Genomic DNA, 18,453 nt, shown 5'->3' with positions numbered 1-18,453 from the left:
ATGACTAATGACATCATCTGAAAACATATTCACAATACTCATGATCACAGTTTTGTAACATGGAGTATGTTCTGTTGGCAGCCTCAAGGCTTAACGTCCAATTTGCTTGGTTAGAGAATAACACCTCAACTTTAAAGCTTTAAACATAAAACTTCTTAGACAGAAATTCTCATTGAGGACAAGTGCATTGTATAAGAATTGTTATTCTGCACCTTATAAGAGTTATTGCCCTTTTTTCACTTTCACACTTATTGTCAGAGTCATTACTTTTAGACCATAAAAGTTATCAGTATTAATGTGAAATTTCATAAATAGAAAAAATATTGAGAAGTACATCACACAAGAACCATTACTGTGTATCAGATACTTTTGGAGTTATTCCTCTGTGTTTGTGTTCATAAAGGTAAGGGGTATCAGTAAACTAATCCCACATGCTAAGTTCTCGTTATTGGTGAAGTTGGTAGGTTAGCTTAACCAGTTGTTTTTATAGGGACATCTTGTGAATATAATTAGAATATTACTGAGTTCTTGGGTCATTAAAAACTTTCCCAAAATGTACTGCTGTTTTATGTTTAACGTTTAAACTCACAAAATAAAATCTGTTGAGGAACACAGATTGAAAACGTACTGAAAACACACACCAGAATTTACCTAACCAAATTATTATCATCAAAATATCAGTATAGAAATTAACTCAAGTTAAAACAACTTGAAAAAAGAAATGAAATAATGCACATGAGTGAAATATGAAATAACTTTATTCAAAAATAAAATAAATGCTGACAGACACCCACTGATGCTGACTAAGACAAAAACGCACTAACATCGTTCAAACACTTTGTAAAGGTCAGGTAAGTTTGCCACTTGTAACACTGTCGAATTTTGGGCCATTTGTCGAGGTGGATAGAATAGATTGCGCAGGGCCGGATAAATAACATGCTCAGTCGTCCATTGCCAAGTGCCATGATCCCTGGAGTCCTGAATACAGATAATATGAAAATAAAATGAAAGGATTTGAAACAGACTTGTAAATTGGATAGGAATAACAATAAAATTGTGGTAAGAATATAGGATGCAGACATAATCAAAAAGTGGAATGAGAAAAAACCTGGATATCAAGAGTTAAGCTGTCAAACTGTTTGGAATAAAAAGAGCATTACTTTGTATGTGTATATGAAATGAGCCCATGGTTAAATTAGTGATTTTTCTTTGAAAGTTAATAGATCATGTAAATGGTGCAGGGTTGGCATATTGACTGGTCAATTGAGTATTGACCGGGCCGGCGGTCAATACCCGGTTAAAACCGGTCAATACTGGTCAATACTGGTCGATTGAAAATTATAGCATTTAAACATGACAAAGGAAGACTTTAAGCTATTCTATATTAAATCAATAATTATTCTGTAATTGATAAACTTTTTTTGAGCTTTTTATTTAAAAAAAAATCTTTATAAATGTAAAAAATTACCTCTTTATTATTTATGGAAACGGCCTCAAATACATAAGGACTAAGGCAATATCTTTATCGTAGTGTATCACATCTGTTGCTTAACCCTGTTACTATTGTAGTTACCATAATATTTCACTTATCTACTGATATATCTATTTGATAAGCAGATGGGCAAACAGAACTCTTGTGTTCTAGGGTTATAAATCTGGCCCCAAAGCCTTAATTGGTAATAAAATGCATGCAGTGTTAAGTCTCTGATATTGACAATGAAGCAAATCTGCCCTTATGCCATTTCATATCAGTCAAACAATAGGAGATAACTTGCTATTAATTAAATAGTTACTTCTAACTTGTCTACTTTGTGTATTAAGAGTTTTTTTTCCTTTCATATTTAACAGTTAAATTTGTCTTCAAATGAATAAGCAATCAAAGTTCTAGATTTGGGCAACATAATTTTTTTTCCAATTGTGGGTTTACTCTAGACTCTTCTTTTCAATTATATTTTTCTTTAAATAATTATTTCTTATTATGTTTTTTATTTTGATATCAATGGAAAATAAAATATTTTCCCACTATTTTGTTAAAAAAGAATTTAAAGAAATCTAGGCAAGAATACATGACAATAAGGGTTGTGTCAAAAAGGTGCCATTTAAGGCCCTATTATCAGTTATGGGTGCCCCAACCTGTTACCTGTATAGGTGAGAAGACTGTGGGTACAGTGGGGCATGAGGAACAACTAAAACACAGTAATTGACAGGTTGGCAGTTGGCACTTGGCAGGCAGTTGTGTTGTTTTAGCAATATAGCAATTAGAAAATATATAAAAGTAACTCTTATTAAATTCATCATTCCTGCTTTTCATTCACAGTTTTAACATTGTCTAAATCAGAAGCCTTAAAATGAAACCCAAAGATCCTGTGTGGGGATTTTATCACTTGTTAACAGAAGGGACTAAGACAGTTGCAAAGTGTAAAGAATGTTCTTTAGGAGGCCATGAGAAAAAGTCTCGTTGAGATCGACCCATCTTTGACAGTGTATGGGTGTTCTGCGCACTGGCTCAACCTGCACGGGCAAGACATTACCCCTTCACAGTTGATGAGCCAGGTGACTGAAGTCAACAAGTACTTCAGGAATCACCATGCTCCTGGAGCTCTACTCAGCAACCTCCCGGGATCCGTAAAGCCCAAGCTTCCTGCAGACACCAGGTGGAATAGTCAACTGACCTGCTTAGAGACCTATATTAAGAACAGACTGTATATGATGCTTGGGTTAGCCAGTAGTGATGATGTGATCAAACTCAGGATAATAAACCTTATTCAGAATGTGGGACTGTTCAACGAGGTGAAGCACCTGCACAAACAGCTGTCACCAGTAGCCCTGGCCCTGGATAAAGTACAGTCAGACACATGTTCTCTTGCGGATGCATGTGAGTACTGGCTGGATCTACTTGAGAATGAAGAGCTTCAACCCTACCGCACCAAGATTGTTACCCGATTCAACCAGGCAATGATCCCCATGCACTACTTGGCCAACATCCTGCACCCTGTTTATCACGGCAAACGACTTGATGCATCTCAGTGCAATGCAGCACAGGACCCATTGTTAGTGAGGTGCCCTGATGCCCTACCAGACCTTCTTCGCTTCATGGAGAATTCTGTGAACATTTCAAATGCTTTGCGCAGTGAAGATGTTTCATGCAAAGTGCAGCCCAGTGTCTGGTGGTCCTGTTTGAAGCGACAATCAGTTCTTGATGAAAAACTCTTTGAGCTAGCCATGAAACTTCTCCCAATGCCATGCAGCTCAGCGTCTCTCGAGAGAATCTTCTCCAACTTCGGTACCATCCAAACAAAGCTCAGAAACCGTTTAGGAATCCAGAAAGCTGCCAAGTTAGTTGTGTGCTACAGGTTCCTCCGTGGAGATGAAGATATTAACTGGTGAATATGTGTATTTTGTGACAGTTAAACAACTAACATTTTGACAATGCATGTTGATGTGATGATGACATGTACATATGTGTATAAACTTTGATCTCAAAAACATTGAATACATTTTTGATAATGCACATAATTGTTCAATATTCAGTTCTCCAAAAAATGGCCAATTTTGACTAATTTGCAAAATTTTGAGAGATTGGCCTACAAATTGCATGAACAGGTATAAAAAAGTGGGTATTAATAGCTTAAGACATTATTGGCAACATGTCTATTTAATTTATATTATCAATATTGTTTAATTAAGGCATGGAATATTAATCAAAATTGGAGGAAAAGTTCAATCGACCAGTATTGACCAGTAATGACCACTTTGGCAGTATTGACCGGGCGGTTTTAACCGGTTAAAACCGCTGGTTAAAACGGGGGGCGGTCGATTGGTGCCAACCCTGAAATGGTGAAGTGTTTTCTATGGCCTGAATAAACTGTCCTGTAATTGTAAGTGGACATGACAAATATCGATTTCATTTCAATATTTCTGAAAATAATTCTGACTAAAATCAAACAACTCTGTCAATTCATGCTGATCACTAACCTTGCTTGTTTGAGAGTCTTCACTTCTTGCAAACTGGGGCTTCTTTATGGCATAGAAATGACTCATTTCTCTAGAGAAGGTTTCAAAACACCCTTTCTCAGAATCCCAGTCAACCTAACAGGATAAAAACTAATTATGCACCAGGCTCAACAATTATAAACAGTTTAAGTTCAATGATTGTCTTGATCTCAAACACTTCACAAATAGAAGTAAGAACTCAAATGTTAGCAGTTGGTTATTACTTGAGACTACGTTGAAAACTGAGAGCTATTGTAGTGGTGCTTCCTGACAAAAGTAACGTCGCTTCAATCTTGCATAGGAATGTCATTGATAGAAGAACAAATACATTATTTGCTACTTTGCATATAAGAGTATGTTCATTAACCCTTAGATACGTATTTTTACGCATTTCTTATCCCTTAAAAAATACATTAAATTCAAGACCTTTCCAACTAAATTCAAATTTTAAAGGCTTCATTACCAACCCTTAGTTACTGATGAGCAGCAAATAGCATAAAACCTGAACAGACTGCCAGTTACTTGCAGATATAGCCATTTTTACTTTGCTTCTGAGAGGGAAAGGGTTAAATTGATTCATATTACATAATTTGTTTTAGAGAATCAACTGATCCAAAACTGGAAAAAATATGTCCAATTGATGAATCATAATCAAGAAGCCCATGGCAGTTCTGTTTCTATAATACTCCATACATGGGCAATTGTTCTGATCCCTGTTTGCCATATTTTTAAATTAATCAAAATAGTGTTTAAAAAATGTCCTACAAAAATATACATTTTTAGCCTATAATTTATATACTTAATAAGGTGTCTTACATAAATAAACTAGCAATGGCGTGGCAGAGGCCGAAGCGTATCCCCACGCCGCATGTTTGACCCAGGGGCGCCCCAGGGCTGGTAATGGGGCCATGCATAATTGAGATTGACAGTATTGTCATATTGTCATTATAGAAGTTCAGTATCAATTAGGAGTGAATCGGTGTAGAAAGGAAGAATTATAGTAAAAGGCAATTTTGGGTTGGTGTGGTCTATGTGGGCGGGGCGCCCCAGGGTTGATAATGGGGCCATGCATAGTTGAGATTGACCGTATTGTCATAAGAGAGATTCAGTATCAATTTGGAGTAAATCGGTGTATAAAATGAAGAAGTTAATGTAAAATAACCTAAACAAATCTCTGACCCGGCCCCAACCCAACCCCCATAACTTTTGACCCAGGGGTCAGATCAAAATTCCAAATAGTGCAGGGTCGCACATATGCTCATAGCTACCATGTGTGTAAGTTTCAAGGTTCTAGTGCTAATAGTGTAGGAGGAGATAGTGGCCAGGACGGACAAACAGACAACCGGACAGACGGCGGAGATAACCACAATATCCCCAGGCTTTTCAAAAAGCGTGGGGATAATTACCGCCGTAGCATTTAAAATGCACTTCAAGCCAGTTTTGAAGAAGAACAAAGATCCTTTTGTTATATTCAATGAGTCTTACTTCTGTAGCTAGTCTAAGCACCAGCATTGGCAGTCCTTCCATATCAGGAATGTAATTATCCAACACAAGTGGCAAGGTGTGCAGATTTCCTGACTGAAAAAGGATGTGCGCAGAATAAAACTTCAAGTAAACAGCAGCAGTATCAGAGAGGTTAATCATGTGACGATCAAGATGGTGTTTTCCGTGCCAAAACTGTTTTTTTTGTTGCTTTTTTATACCCTTCATTACTTTTGATTCATTTTTAAATGCCACTAACTTTCCCAGCCATATCAGTCAGAGAGTGATTATCGTTTATTTCGTATTAATATTCGCTTTACATCTTGATTTTACTTGGTACAAATTTTCTTAGCAGTAGCTGTAATTTTGTGATCTCGATAAGAAATTTCTTACTGATATGACTGGAAAGTGAGCAACATTTAAAAAATTAAGAAAAGTAATAGAGTACAAAACGGCAAAGAATTCCTGTTTCAGCATTGATGTTGTAATCTGTATTGTCACGTGATTACCCCTCAGAGTAAGGAGGATTTATTTTCATGTCCACATCACGTCAAGTGAACACACAATACGCAGACAAGCGAGCTTAAATGGCGTATATCTAACAATGATGCCATTCACTGCTTAAATGAATCAGGAAATGTATATACATTTTGAATTTTATGCAAGAAAACATTTGAGTACATGTACAAATAAATGTTTGCAAATGAAAGTGTTCCGTCTGTCTTATATAACAAAATGCAAAATCATGAGCATCAAATATGTGTTTCACTTATGCAAAATATAAGATGTACAAATGTTAAAAACAATTATAATTTTTTTGGAAAATTATGAGATCTCTTATACATTCTTCATATAGCAGCTTACTACTTGCCGCTTTTTCCAATACTGAAAATTGTAGCCTTGTTCTGGATAAACAGGGCTTACCGTATTTACTCTAAGTTTTTGGACACTTATAAATAAATAAATTGGTTTGTGTCCGAAAATTTAGATACGAAAAATATTCAAAAATTACGAGTGTCCGAAAATTTAGAGACATACATGTTATGGTTGTTTGTCCATTATTATAATGAAATAAAACAATTATAAATGTGCAATTGTGTTATTGTGTTGTAATGTCCTATTCCTGCTTTAAATAAAGTACAACTTCACTAATTTACAATCTCTTACCTGAAATGGTATATAAAAACGTTATAAAAAACAACCATAATGCTTCCTGAATACGATATCATTTCAAATGCTGTTGGGTGGAAACCATTGGTTTTTTTACAGGTATACATGGGAATCTACCCAATAACCCAATTGTTATGGTCCATTGCCCTCAGGGCATTCTATGCCAGGTTTTATTACGTTAATCCGGTTGTAAAACTTTATGATCGAAGGGTCCCATATACAGGCATGAGAATACAAAATGAAAAATCAGCTGAATTTTTTTTGTCACCCATCCATCCATCAGCTTATCAATTCAGAGATGAATATATGCATGGGTGAAAGTACAAAAAAATGAAAATACTGAAATATTTTAGCTGGGGGCCAGGGGGCCGCAGGGCACCCGGTTGGTCCAGGGCAAAGCCCTGATCAGAGGTCCAGGGGGCCAAAGGCTCCCAGAAGCTCCTAAAGGATAGCAAATTGATTTGCAAATAGGAAGCTATCCTCAAGTACAAGACCAACATATGTTGACAGTAATTCTTGCAGCTTACTTAGCATGCATACCATGAAAAACAAACAATGGTTTACTTAAAGAATGTAAAGAAAGACTATAAATGTTTAATTATGAACACTAAAAATTGAGCTTTCTTTCCGTTGGATTTGTAATTGATTGTTTTCCCACAAAAAGTACAATACCTAACGCCACACACATCTATATTTTTTAGCCAATGCTGTCCATTTCATTCCCTTAGAATCACATTCAGACAGCCATTGCGATCTTCATTTGTTTTTCGCTTGCTTTTCAATATCTTGTGTGTTATATCCTCCGGGTAAAAACTTCATTGTAAATTTGAACGCTAGCAGACGACAACACAAAATGGCTGACGATGACAACCGCTTTTTTTAATAATATTACTTTTCAGCACTTATCCTTAAAGTTTGTTACAAAACACGGCTTCTTGTAGAAATCCACAGAAGACCTACATACACTTTAGACAATGAAAGAGCAATATGCCCAGCGGGATAGACTAATTGAGAAGCAATGGCCTTGTCGATCTATAACTAGATATGGGTTAATAGAAATATGGGAAACCAATTTATCATGGAATCGATCGTATTTTGTTTATTTTGTTTGTCGGCATTGCTGGACACATGGCCCCCCCCCAAAATCTCATCGGATCTGCATCGATCTAAAAAAATGGCCCTGGCGATGATAAAAACCGCGGAATTCCGCTAATCCGCTGAGAATTCTCATGCCTGCATATAAGCAAAAAACAGGGCAAAAATCTAGTAAACTAGCGCTGTAAAATATACTGTCCAAAAATGTGGAGTCATTTATTGTGGAAGAAAATCCGTATGTCCGAAAATATAGTAACGAAAAATAATTATTTTAGCTAAAAAAGAGGGTGTCTGGAAAAAAATAGAGTGGCCGAAAACTTTAAGTGTCGTCACAGATATGTCTGTGCAATCCATACAAGCTTATCAGGGAAAACATTCCACTTTTAAGGTATTTTCCGTTTGAAAGAAGTCTCTTCTCAGTTAAAATCCAGTGTAGGCTGCACAGGCTAATCTGGGACGACACTTTACCGCACATGCATTAAGCCCAGTTTTTCCAGAAAAAGGCTAATATTTTCTACAGCCCAATCTAACCTTATCAATCTCTATGGAGAAGTAGTCGTGCAGCATTTCAGCCTTGGAGGACAGGAAGCTGACAATATACTTGGCGAGGTCTTCCCTGGGACCGTCCGCCTCTGTCCAGCCACTCTCTCCCAACTCCAGGGCCATCATGGCCAGCTCATAGATTGGCGCAGGCTCCTTGAAAAAGTGCAAAAGACTTATACACGTTATGTGTTATTCTAAGTTCAGCCAAACTATGCTACAGATAACATGCATTTAGCACAATTTTGCACTGGCCATTATTGCCAGCTCACAGATTAGCGCAGGCTCCTTGAACAAGTGTAGAAGACTTAAACAAGTTACCTGCTATTCTAAGTTTATGCCAAACTATGCTACATATAACATGCATTTAGCACAGTTTTGCACTGGCCATTATTGCCAGCTCATAGATTGGAGCAGGCTCCTCGGGAAACAAATAATGAAATAATAAAGTCGCAATGATGAACACCTAGCAACCAGGAGGTCATGGGTTTGATTCCCACTGTGGGAGAATGCTTAAGATCTCCCCATAGACATCAAGTATTGGTTCAACCCAGGAAACAAACTTGAGAGCATTTCAATTAGCCTTAGGCTTTCAATGCAATCAGGCTCAAATTAATAGGTTTACATTTTAATTAAACAATCAAACAAATTACTTTAATTTTATGCTTTCCAGTGGTTTATAGAGAAATATCAGTGAATTAAAACTGATAATTTCACTGTTTCAAACAGTGAAAATTATCAGTAAAAATTATCGATAATTTTCATTGTTTACTGTGAAATGACGTCATGTTTTTAATGAAATGACATCATTATCCCAGCGAAATTCTTTAGTTAAACTCGTTAACAATGTATATAAACTGTGAAAAAAAGCATAAAATAACAAGGGCTGTTTGTAAAACATGCATGCCCCCCTATATGGGCTATAAGTTGTAGTAGCAGCCATTGTGTGAATACGTTTTTTGTCACTGAATACGTTTTTTGTCACTGTGAATGGTGGTGGTGGTGGTGGTGGTGGTGGTGGTGGTGGTGGTGGTGGTGGTGGTGGAAGAAGTAGTAGTTGTAGTAGTAGTAGTAGTAGTAGTAGTACAAGTAGTAGTAGTAGAGTAGTAGTAGAAAGTAGTAGTAGTTGTAGTAGTAGTAGAAGTAGTAGTAGTAGTAGTAGTAGTAGTAGTAGTAGTAGTAGTAGTAGTAGTAGTAGTAGTAGTAGTAGTAGTAATAGAGTAGTAGTAGTAGTAGGTGGTGGAGATGGTAGCAAAAGAACCTAGTAGTAGTCGTAGATCGTAGAGTAGTAGTAGTAGTCGTCGTAGTAGAGTAGTAGTAGTAGTAGTAGTAGTAGTAGCTAGTCGTAGTAGTTGTAGTAGAGCAGTAGTAGAAGTAGTAGTAGTAGTAGTAGTAGTAGTAGTAGTAGTAGAAGTAGTAGTAGTAGTAGTAGTAGTAGTAGTAGTAATAGTAGTAGTAGTAGTAGTAGTAGTAGTAGTAGTAGTAGTAGTAGTAGTAGTAGTAGAGTAGTAGTAGTAGTAGTAGTAGTAGTAGTAGTAGCAGTAGTAGTAGTAGTAGTAGTAGTAGTAGTAGTAGTAGTAGTAGTAGTAGTAGAAGTAGTAGTAGTAGTAGCAGCAGCAGCAGCAGCAGCATCAGTAGCAGTAGTAGTAGTAGTAGTAGTAGTAGTAGTAGTAGTAGTAGTAGTAGTAGTAGTATGCATTACAAAAATGCAGTAAGCCTTACATTTGGTAAAATTTAAATATATTACAAGGGAGGCAAATCTGTAACAATAAATTTAAACTTATTGCATTTGTTTCCCCTGTAGTGTATTACCTCCCCTGTCCTGCTTATATTTATATTAATCAACAAAATTAAACATTAACACAATATTTAATATACAAAATATACAAAAATTTCTCATATTCTGATAATATTTTTACTGATCCACTGTATTTTACTAAAAGGATGATGTTTCATTGGACTGATAATTATAGATATAGGATTACAGACCAGTTGCTTCAGTAATATTGTTCAGAGTGTGCCCTGTTGGCCGCGTATGCATTCTAAAATTATCATTCAAAAAAACATTTTACTATTTCAAGTCACCGTGACCTTGACCTTTGACCTAGTGACCTCAAAATCAATAGGGGTCATCTGCTAGTCATGATCAATGTACCTATGAAGTTTCATGATCCTAGGCACAAGCGTTCTTGAGTTATCGTCTGACAACCACCTGGTGGACGGACAGACCGACAGACCGACCGACAGACCGACATGAGCAAAGCAATATACCCCCTCTTCTTCGAAGGGGGGCATAAAAAGAATATTTGTTGGATTCGGTGGAATATCGATTTTAATTCACGAGTGATCATAGAAAATAATATCTTCACGAGTGGCGCATAATCCACCAAATCCAACAAAAAGCCTCTATATATTAGATGCCTTTAATTCTAGGATTATGCCAAACTATGCTACATATAACATGCATTCAGCTCATAGATTGGGGCAGGCTCCTTGGAGCAAACAAAATATTAAACAAAAGGGGCTTGGGCCCTAGAGTGCTCACTTAAGACCCTAAGGAACTAAACTATTGTGATTAGGTTGACTTCAAAAGAATAAAAGTAGTACATGATATATAAATATTGCATATCTATTCATATTTCTGACAAAGTTTCATATTAGAATAAAATGTGACTTCAATTTAACAAGATTTTAGTATAGCCATATAATGAAAGCTGCCTTGAACAATGGTGGCCATGTTTTTCAATGAACCGGAATCATTTTGGAGCTGAGATATCATAAGAACAAATGTTCTGATAAAGTGTCATAAAGATAAGACTATAAATGTGACTTCTAAGGTGTTAACAAGCTTTTTTTTTTATTTGGCCATAATATCATTAGGAAAATGTTACATGAAGATCTGACAATTAATGTGGCCAGTACAGTGTTATAACACTATAGCTTTGTCACAGACGTGACGAATACCCCCACATGCTGCTTGACACATAATATGTTGCATGTAGTCTTCACAAAAAACAGCGGACACCGTGCTAAATTTTTAAAACGCACTTAGTGACCCCTTGACCTAGTTTTTGACCCAGAAAGGCCCATGTTCTAACTTGGCCTTAAGATCATCTCCATACAACTTCTGACCAAGTTTGGTGAAGATCGGATGTAAACTACTTGAATTAGAGAGCGGACACCATGCTGAATGTTAAAAAACGCACTAAGTGACTCCGTGACCTAATTTTTGACCCGACAAGGCCCATGTTCGAACTTGGCCTAGACATTATGTAGATACAACTTCTGACCAAGTTTGGTGAAGATCGGATCAAAACTTCTTGAAATAGAGAGCGGACACTCAATACGGACCGATCGACAGACTGACAGACAAGCTCACTCCTATATACCCCCCCCCTAAACTTCGTTTGTGGGGGTATTATTAGAGAGCGGACATTGTGATGTTTAAAACGCTCTAAGTGACCCCATGACCTTGTTTTTGACCTGGCATGACCCATATTCAAACTTGCTCTAGACATTATCAAGATACAACTTCTGACCAATTTTGGTGAAGATTGGATAAACACTACTTGAATTAGAGAGCGGACAACATGGTTAGGTTTAAAACGTGTGGTGAAGATCTGATTTAAACTACTTGAAATAGAGAGCAGACAACATGCTCAATGTGTAAAACGTACTAAGTGCCCCCGTGACCTAGTTTTTGACCCGGCAAGGCCCATGTTCGAACGTGGCCTTAAGATCATCTAGATACATTTTCTGACCAAGTTTGGTGAAGATCAGATGAAAACTACTTGAATTAGAGAGCGGACAACATGCTGAATGTTTAAAACGCACTAAGTTACCCCATGACCTAGTTTTTGACCCGGCAAGGCCCATGTTTGAACTTGGCCTTAGGATCATCTAGATACAACTTCTGACCAAGTTTGGTGAAGATCGGATGAAAACTACTTGAATTAGAGAGCGGACAACATTGTGATGTTTAAAACGCCCTAAGTGACCCCGTGACCTTGTTTTTGACCCAGCATGACCCATATTCAAACTTGCTCTAGACATTATCAAGATACAACTTCTGACTAATTTTGGTGAAGATTGGATACTTGAATTAGAGAGCGGACAACATGGTGAGGTTTAAAACACACTAACTGACCCCGTGACCTAGTTTTTGACCCGGCATGGCCCATGTTCAAACTTGACCTACACATCATCTAGTTACAACTTTTGACCCAGTGTGGTGAAGATCAGATTAAAACTACTTGAAATAGAGAGCGGACACCATGTTCAATGTGTAAAACGTACTAAGTGCCCCCGTGACCTAGTTTTTGACCCGGCAAGGCCCATGTTCGAACGTGGCCTTAAGATCATCTAGATACATTTTCTGACCAAGTTTGGTGAAGATCAGATGAAAACTACTTGAATTAGAGAGCGGACAACATGCTGAATGTTTAAAACGCACTAAGTTACCCCATGACCTAGTTTTTGACCCGGCAAGGCCCATGTTTGAACTTGGCCTTAGGATCATCTAGATACAACTTCTGACCAAGTTTGGTGAAGATCGGATGAAAACTACTTGAATTAGAGAGCGGACAACATTGTGATGTTTAAAACGCCCTAAGTGACCCCGTGACCTTGTTTTTGACCCGGCATGACCCATATTCAAACTTGCTCTAGACATTATCAAGATACAACTTCTGACTAATTTTGGTGAAGATTGGATACTTGAATTAGAGAGCGGACAACATGGTGAGGTTTAAAACACACTAACTGACCCCGTGACCTAGTTTTTGACCCGGCATGGCCCATGTTCAAACTTGACCTACACATCATCTAGTTACAACTTTAGACCCAGTGTGGTGAAGATCAGATTTAAACTACTTGAAATAGAGAGCGGACACCATGTTCAATGTGTAAAATGTACTAAGTGACCCTGTGACAGACAAGCTCACTCCTATATACCCCCCTAAACTTCGTTTGTGGGGGTATAATTAGAGAGCGGACAACATGCTAAATGTTAAAAACGCGCTAAGTGACCCCGTGACCTCGTTTTTGACCCGGCAAGGCCCATGTTCGAACTTGGCACAGACATCGTCTAGATACAACTTCTGACCAAGTTTGGTGAAGATCGGATGAAAACTACTTGAATTAGAGAGCGGACAACATGCTGAATGTTTAAAACGCACTAAGTGACCCTGTGACCTAGTTTTAGGCCCAACAAGGCCCATGTTCGAACTTGGCCTAGACATCATGTAGATACAACTTCTGACCAAGTTTGGTGAAGATCGGATCAAAACTACTTGAAATAGAGAGCGGACACTTAATACGGACAGACCGACAGACAAGCTCAATATATATACCCCCCTAAACTTCGTTTGTGGGGGTATAACAAGGCAAATGTTACAACGGACAGACAAAAGGCAATAACGGTAATTCTTGGAATATTCCAAACTATGTTATATAACATGTACTTAGCACAGTTTTGCACTGGCTTAGTATATAACATCATTCCCTTTTGTTTATCATTGAATTTTCTGTTATTTCATTTAAATTGAACCTGTTTTACCTCTGATTACAATTTGGAAAACCATCATGTGTTGAATAAAACTGGACACACAAATATGATTGATCGTGCCATGGAATACCAAAACTACATCCAACAAACTGCATTGGTTAATAAATACGTCAAGGAAACAACATGTGTTATGTAAGACTCACGTCCACTAGGTGGTATACATGATATTAATAGCTAGTTGTTATGTATTGGGGCATTGGTTTTAATGGAAATCATGACCACACCTGACATGTTTTGATGAAGTGGTATACAGTGAAAGGCCATTTTTAGAACACAATATCACTTCTTTAACTTGAGCATGAATAACTCGAATATGTACTGTTACTGGATCAAATCTGATAGTCCCAACAAAATCCTTAATATTTCAGTATCGAGCATTGATACCTCGATAACTTTCTTACATAATTATTTCGGCACCTGCTTCTATACAAGATAGAAATTCAGGCTGCATAACTTTAGCTCCTCTATGTTACTGTATTTTCCCTTGTAAAGCGCGCAGTTTTTTACCTTCAAATTTCAAAATGAAAATTTGGTGCGCGTAATACATTGACACAACGCTTTCCTGGTTGCTAAATTGAAAAAAAATCCATTTCGTAATCGTAAATCTTCACAATTGCCGCCATTTCTTTTTATTGCAGAAAACTACACCCTATAATGTTATAGACTGATTAGAGGCCGTTGTCGAAACAACAAATAGCGGGAAAGGGTAGGAATGAACGGGGTAGAAACAGTTTTGACAAAAATTAAAGATGAAAAAAATGTCTTTCTTGGTGTTTTCACACTTCTTCACTGATTGTTCATGAAAAAAAATTGAGGTTTATCTAACCCCGCGTCGTCGCGGTATTGTTTGTTAAAGTTTTTGTTGTCATGATTTACAAAGCAAAACGTCATCTGAATTGACGCTAATTATTTTAATCATATTTCTCAACTTCACTTTTGCTTTATTTAGATAATTTAATCCAAAGTTAAATGTTAGCATTGTGTTGTTATTTTACTGGAATTGTAAACAAAGAGTCAGTTAGTCTTCCGAAAATTTGCACTCTATGTGAATTGACAGTTTGACGTCATCAAAGGAAAGCCGCTTCTTGTCTGAAGCAATAAAGCGACTAGTTTCTCGCCGACAAAATTGGCTTCCTTTGTCTAGCAATCAACATGCCAAACCAATTGTGTGTTTGTTCCTCAATGCCAATCGTCCAATTAAATAATAGCACGTGCAAAGCTCAGCCTTCGAACCTTTTGCAGAGAACGGAGGTGGAGTTAAACGGTTAACTGCACAAGTGTTTTACGTAAGTTGAGTTCCAATTTGCTGAAATTACTCGGCCCTAAGCATTGAAACGACAAATACATTTATCAATGATTTTCCGATCTCTGCGTTAATATGCTACTGTGCGAGTATACTACATAGGTTACAAACCAACAATAGAGATATAGACTCGTTTTATTTTCTTTCAATAGAGACAAAAAAATTATATTTTTCTAATGGCTTTACGCCGATAACGCCAACTGTTTGGTATTGAGCGTTCAGGTGTATTGTTTGTCTAACTATAAATACTATCAACTAGACGCAGTGAAGGCGCGAAATACCGGGTCAAAATGGATTTAATGGTGAGCGTCTCTTAATGGGGAAATATTTAAGTCGATGAAAAATAAAATGGGATCCACGGACGATTTGCGTAAAATTGGACATTGCCATGTTGCAGGTCTGCAGAAGACGATGTCATACGATGTTGTGAGTGGGAGGTAATGAAAATGTTACACTGTTCAAATGTGAGGAATAGGTAATAATGGTTCGAATTTAACGCGCAGGGGTCTTGAAAAAAAAAGCGCAGTGTGCGGCAATAAGCACATATACGGTATTCTCGAGAGAATAATCTTAAAAACTGTCGAAAATATAGTGCTATGCAACCCATGCTCCTGATCGTATAAACGCTCCCTTCTTTAAAACAAAAAATTAAGCGCCTGAAAAACTCAGATTAAATGATTGCGCAATATAAGAATGGCGGCCATTTCTGGCCCAATTTTCAGGTTTTTGGTCTTGAATTCTTTTTTTTCTCGATTTTGGCTTTAAAAAATCGCATGCGCGTTATACATGGGAGCGTGCTATACATGGTAAAATACGGTATTCACACCGTGAATAAGACTGTCTGACAGGGACAAATCCTTCACACCTTGCGATAGCTTCAAACAGATAATGGAGTTGTGTTCTAAACACATGTAAATAATTGGTATCCTCTGAATATTTATTCTATTTATTATGTTAAAATATTTGTATACACATGAACACTTATAATATTACCTTTATTTTATATTTGATTTTTAACCAAAGCTTTATTATTGATGAAAATATATTTATTTCCATGAATTTTTGTTTTTCTGACAGTTTTTTTACATTTGTGATGTTTCTTTCTAAATAAAGGTTATTAAATATATAAATATTATATGTAATCTGTAACTCAAACTCTGTGAAAACTCAACCTTGACCATTTTCATCATCCCATTTAGACCTTGAGTTAAAAAAGCTTTTCTGTATGTCCAACTATTTTGTAACAATTTCCCCCAATATAACTATACTTAGAGGTCCATAATGACAATGCATGATATAAGTGTCATAATGGGAATGTATGAACATGTGTACTTGTAACAACTGTAAACAACACTTTGTTATTGCAAACAATTCTAACTAATGGTCAATTATGACCACTAACATGCACCAATCAGGAAATACCTTACAAATCTTGCTATGGAGCTTAGATTATTGATCCTCCCACGCTCAATGTAACTTTGGTGACAAATCAACAAAAAATGTTAGTGAAAAAGTATGATTTTTATTGTCCTCAGTAACATTTGGTCAACATGACAAACCATTGCTATTTTAGGGTATTGCTTGTAGTTATAAGTATAACTAGTGACCTCAAAATCAATAGGGGTCATCTGCAAGTCATTATCTATCTACCTATAAAGTTTCATGATTCTAGGCCTAAGCGTTCTTTAGTAATCATCCGGAAACCACCTGGTGGACGGACCGACAGACCGACCGACCGACATGTGCAAACAATATACCCCCTCTTCTTCGAAGGGGGGCATAATAAAATAATCATATGATGACATTAATGATTACTGTTCAGAAATGCATAGACATGCAGCAGCTAGCAGGAAATAAACCAACAACACTTGCTTTTGGAGTTTACATGATGGCCCACCCACTGGTAATAAATGCCTGTCAAATGAACAATAACACGATAATGGTGTCAAATACATAATTCTGTCCAACGCAAACCTATTCTGCATATACATACAATAATGTTTGTGTATACATCTGTAACCACAGTTTAGTAACCACATCTGTTTGTCAGGAGTTTGATCATTCATTCAGTTCTTTTTAAGACCATTTTTATGTTTACATTATCATATCTAGAAAATGCTTCCACCCACAACTATTTTAAGTGGTATACTGCCTACTAGGGAGGAGGGAGGGCGTGTTACATATTTATTGCTATTTTGGAATTTTATTTAGATTCAGATTATTTTCTTATAAATTATATGAGAAAATTGAAGGCTCAAAATAAGCTTTATTTTTTATATAATTTTATGGAATTAGAGAGGAAAAAAACACAAACAGGCAAAATAAGTAAAACAGTATTCCTTGCAATCTTTGATGGAAGACATAAAAAGCAGCAACATATCTAATATTTTGAAGATTCAAGAAAGGAAGAAGATACAGGGAAATTCTCATGCAATATTTAAAATAGATATTTAAAGATATTTGTTTTGTTGTTTTAGGAAATGGTAAATTATTTTATAAATACCAAAATGTGCTTTAATATTAAAACTTGTGTGAGAATCCACATTCAGCTTGCATTAAAATAATTTTGTCAATATTAAACAATAGAATGTACACCTAAGCAATAAACCACAAGCTGTACAATCCCATGTTGAAAAGAAACCATCAAAAGCTAATTTAAGCAATTATCTGTCTTTCTTCCTGTACATGTATTCTGAAAAGACTCAGACATGCGTACATTTTGAGGAACACATTTCTGCTCTAGGCTGGTTATGATGTTACATAACTTGTGTTATATAATTCATATATACACATAACTTAAGAATATATACAAATATGAGAGTCTGGTCATCACAAAATAGTGCAATTCTACTTCGTTATGAATTAAGCACAGTTTGGTACATCGTTCTACATAAGTGTAATAAATAATGTACAGGTATCTGTTTATCTGTACCCCCCCCCATTTCCCAACGTGCATGACTTTTTTATAATGATGTTTGTCCTCTTTGAGTTATAAATTTATTGGTGTCTAATGTTCACATATTATTTCATCATTTTGGGATTGTTATTATGGGTTTTTAAGGTACCCAAATGGACTATTGTACCAATATAATTTCATGTTGCAAGCCTTGATGACGTTGACCTTTTTTCTATTAACATCAACATTAATAGGTATCTTCGTCTTTTTCAAAGTTACCATCAAATGCATGGCTGGAGGTCAAAGTGTTGTCTAGGTATTCTGTGGAACCAATGGTCTACAGACCCAACCTATTTCTGAATGACAGGTGCAAATAAATAATAACCCCACTTCTTTGTAGACAGGGGG

General features: G+C 36.6%; 1 protein-coding gene across 1 annotated transcript in view; it reads right to left on the bottom strand.

The window, feature by feature from the left end:
* Positions 1-740: 740 nt before the first annotated feature.
* Positions 741-18,453, bottom strand: part of LOC127856468 (DNA mismatch repair protein Mlh1-like) — a 118,240-nt gene continuing 100,527 nt past the window's right edge. Inside the window, exons 16-19 of the mRNA XM_052392685.1 lie at positions 8,272-8,436; positions 5,479-5,571; positions 3,976-4,089; positions 741-978 (exon numbers count right to left, since the gene is read on the bottom strand). Coding sequence (XP_052248645.1) covers positions 820-978; positions 3,976-4,089; positions 5,479-5,571; positions 8,272-8,436 — 531 coding nt within the window. The 3' untranslated portion in view covers positions 741-819. The remainder of the gene's footprint in view (positions 979-3,975; positions 4,090-5,478; positions 5,572-8,271; positions 8,437-18,453) is intronic.

This window comes from Dreissena polymorpha, chromosome 13, assembly GCF_020536995.1.
Source record: "Dreissena polymorpha isolate Duluth1 chromosome 13, UMN_Dpol_1.0, whole genome shotgun sequence".
Classification (NCBI taxonomy): Eukaryota; Metazoa; Mollusca; class Bivalvia; order Myida; family Dreissenidae; genus Dreissena; species Dreissena polymorpha.
The sequence above is the reverse complement of the archived record's forward strand: the minus strand, read 5'-3'. Positions and strand labels throughout refer to the sequence as shown.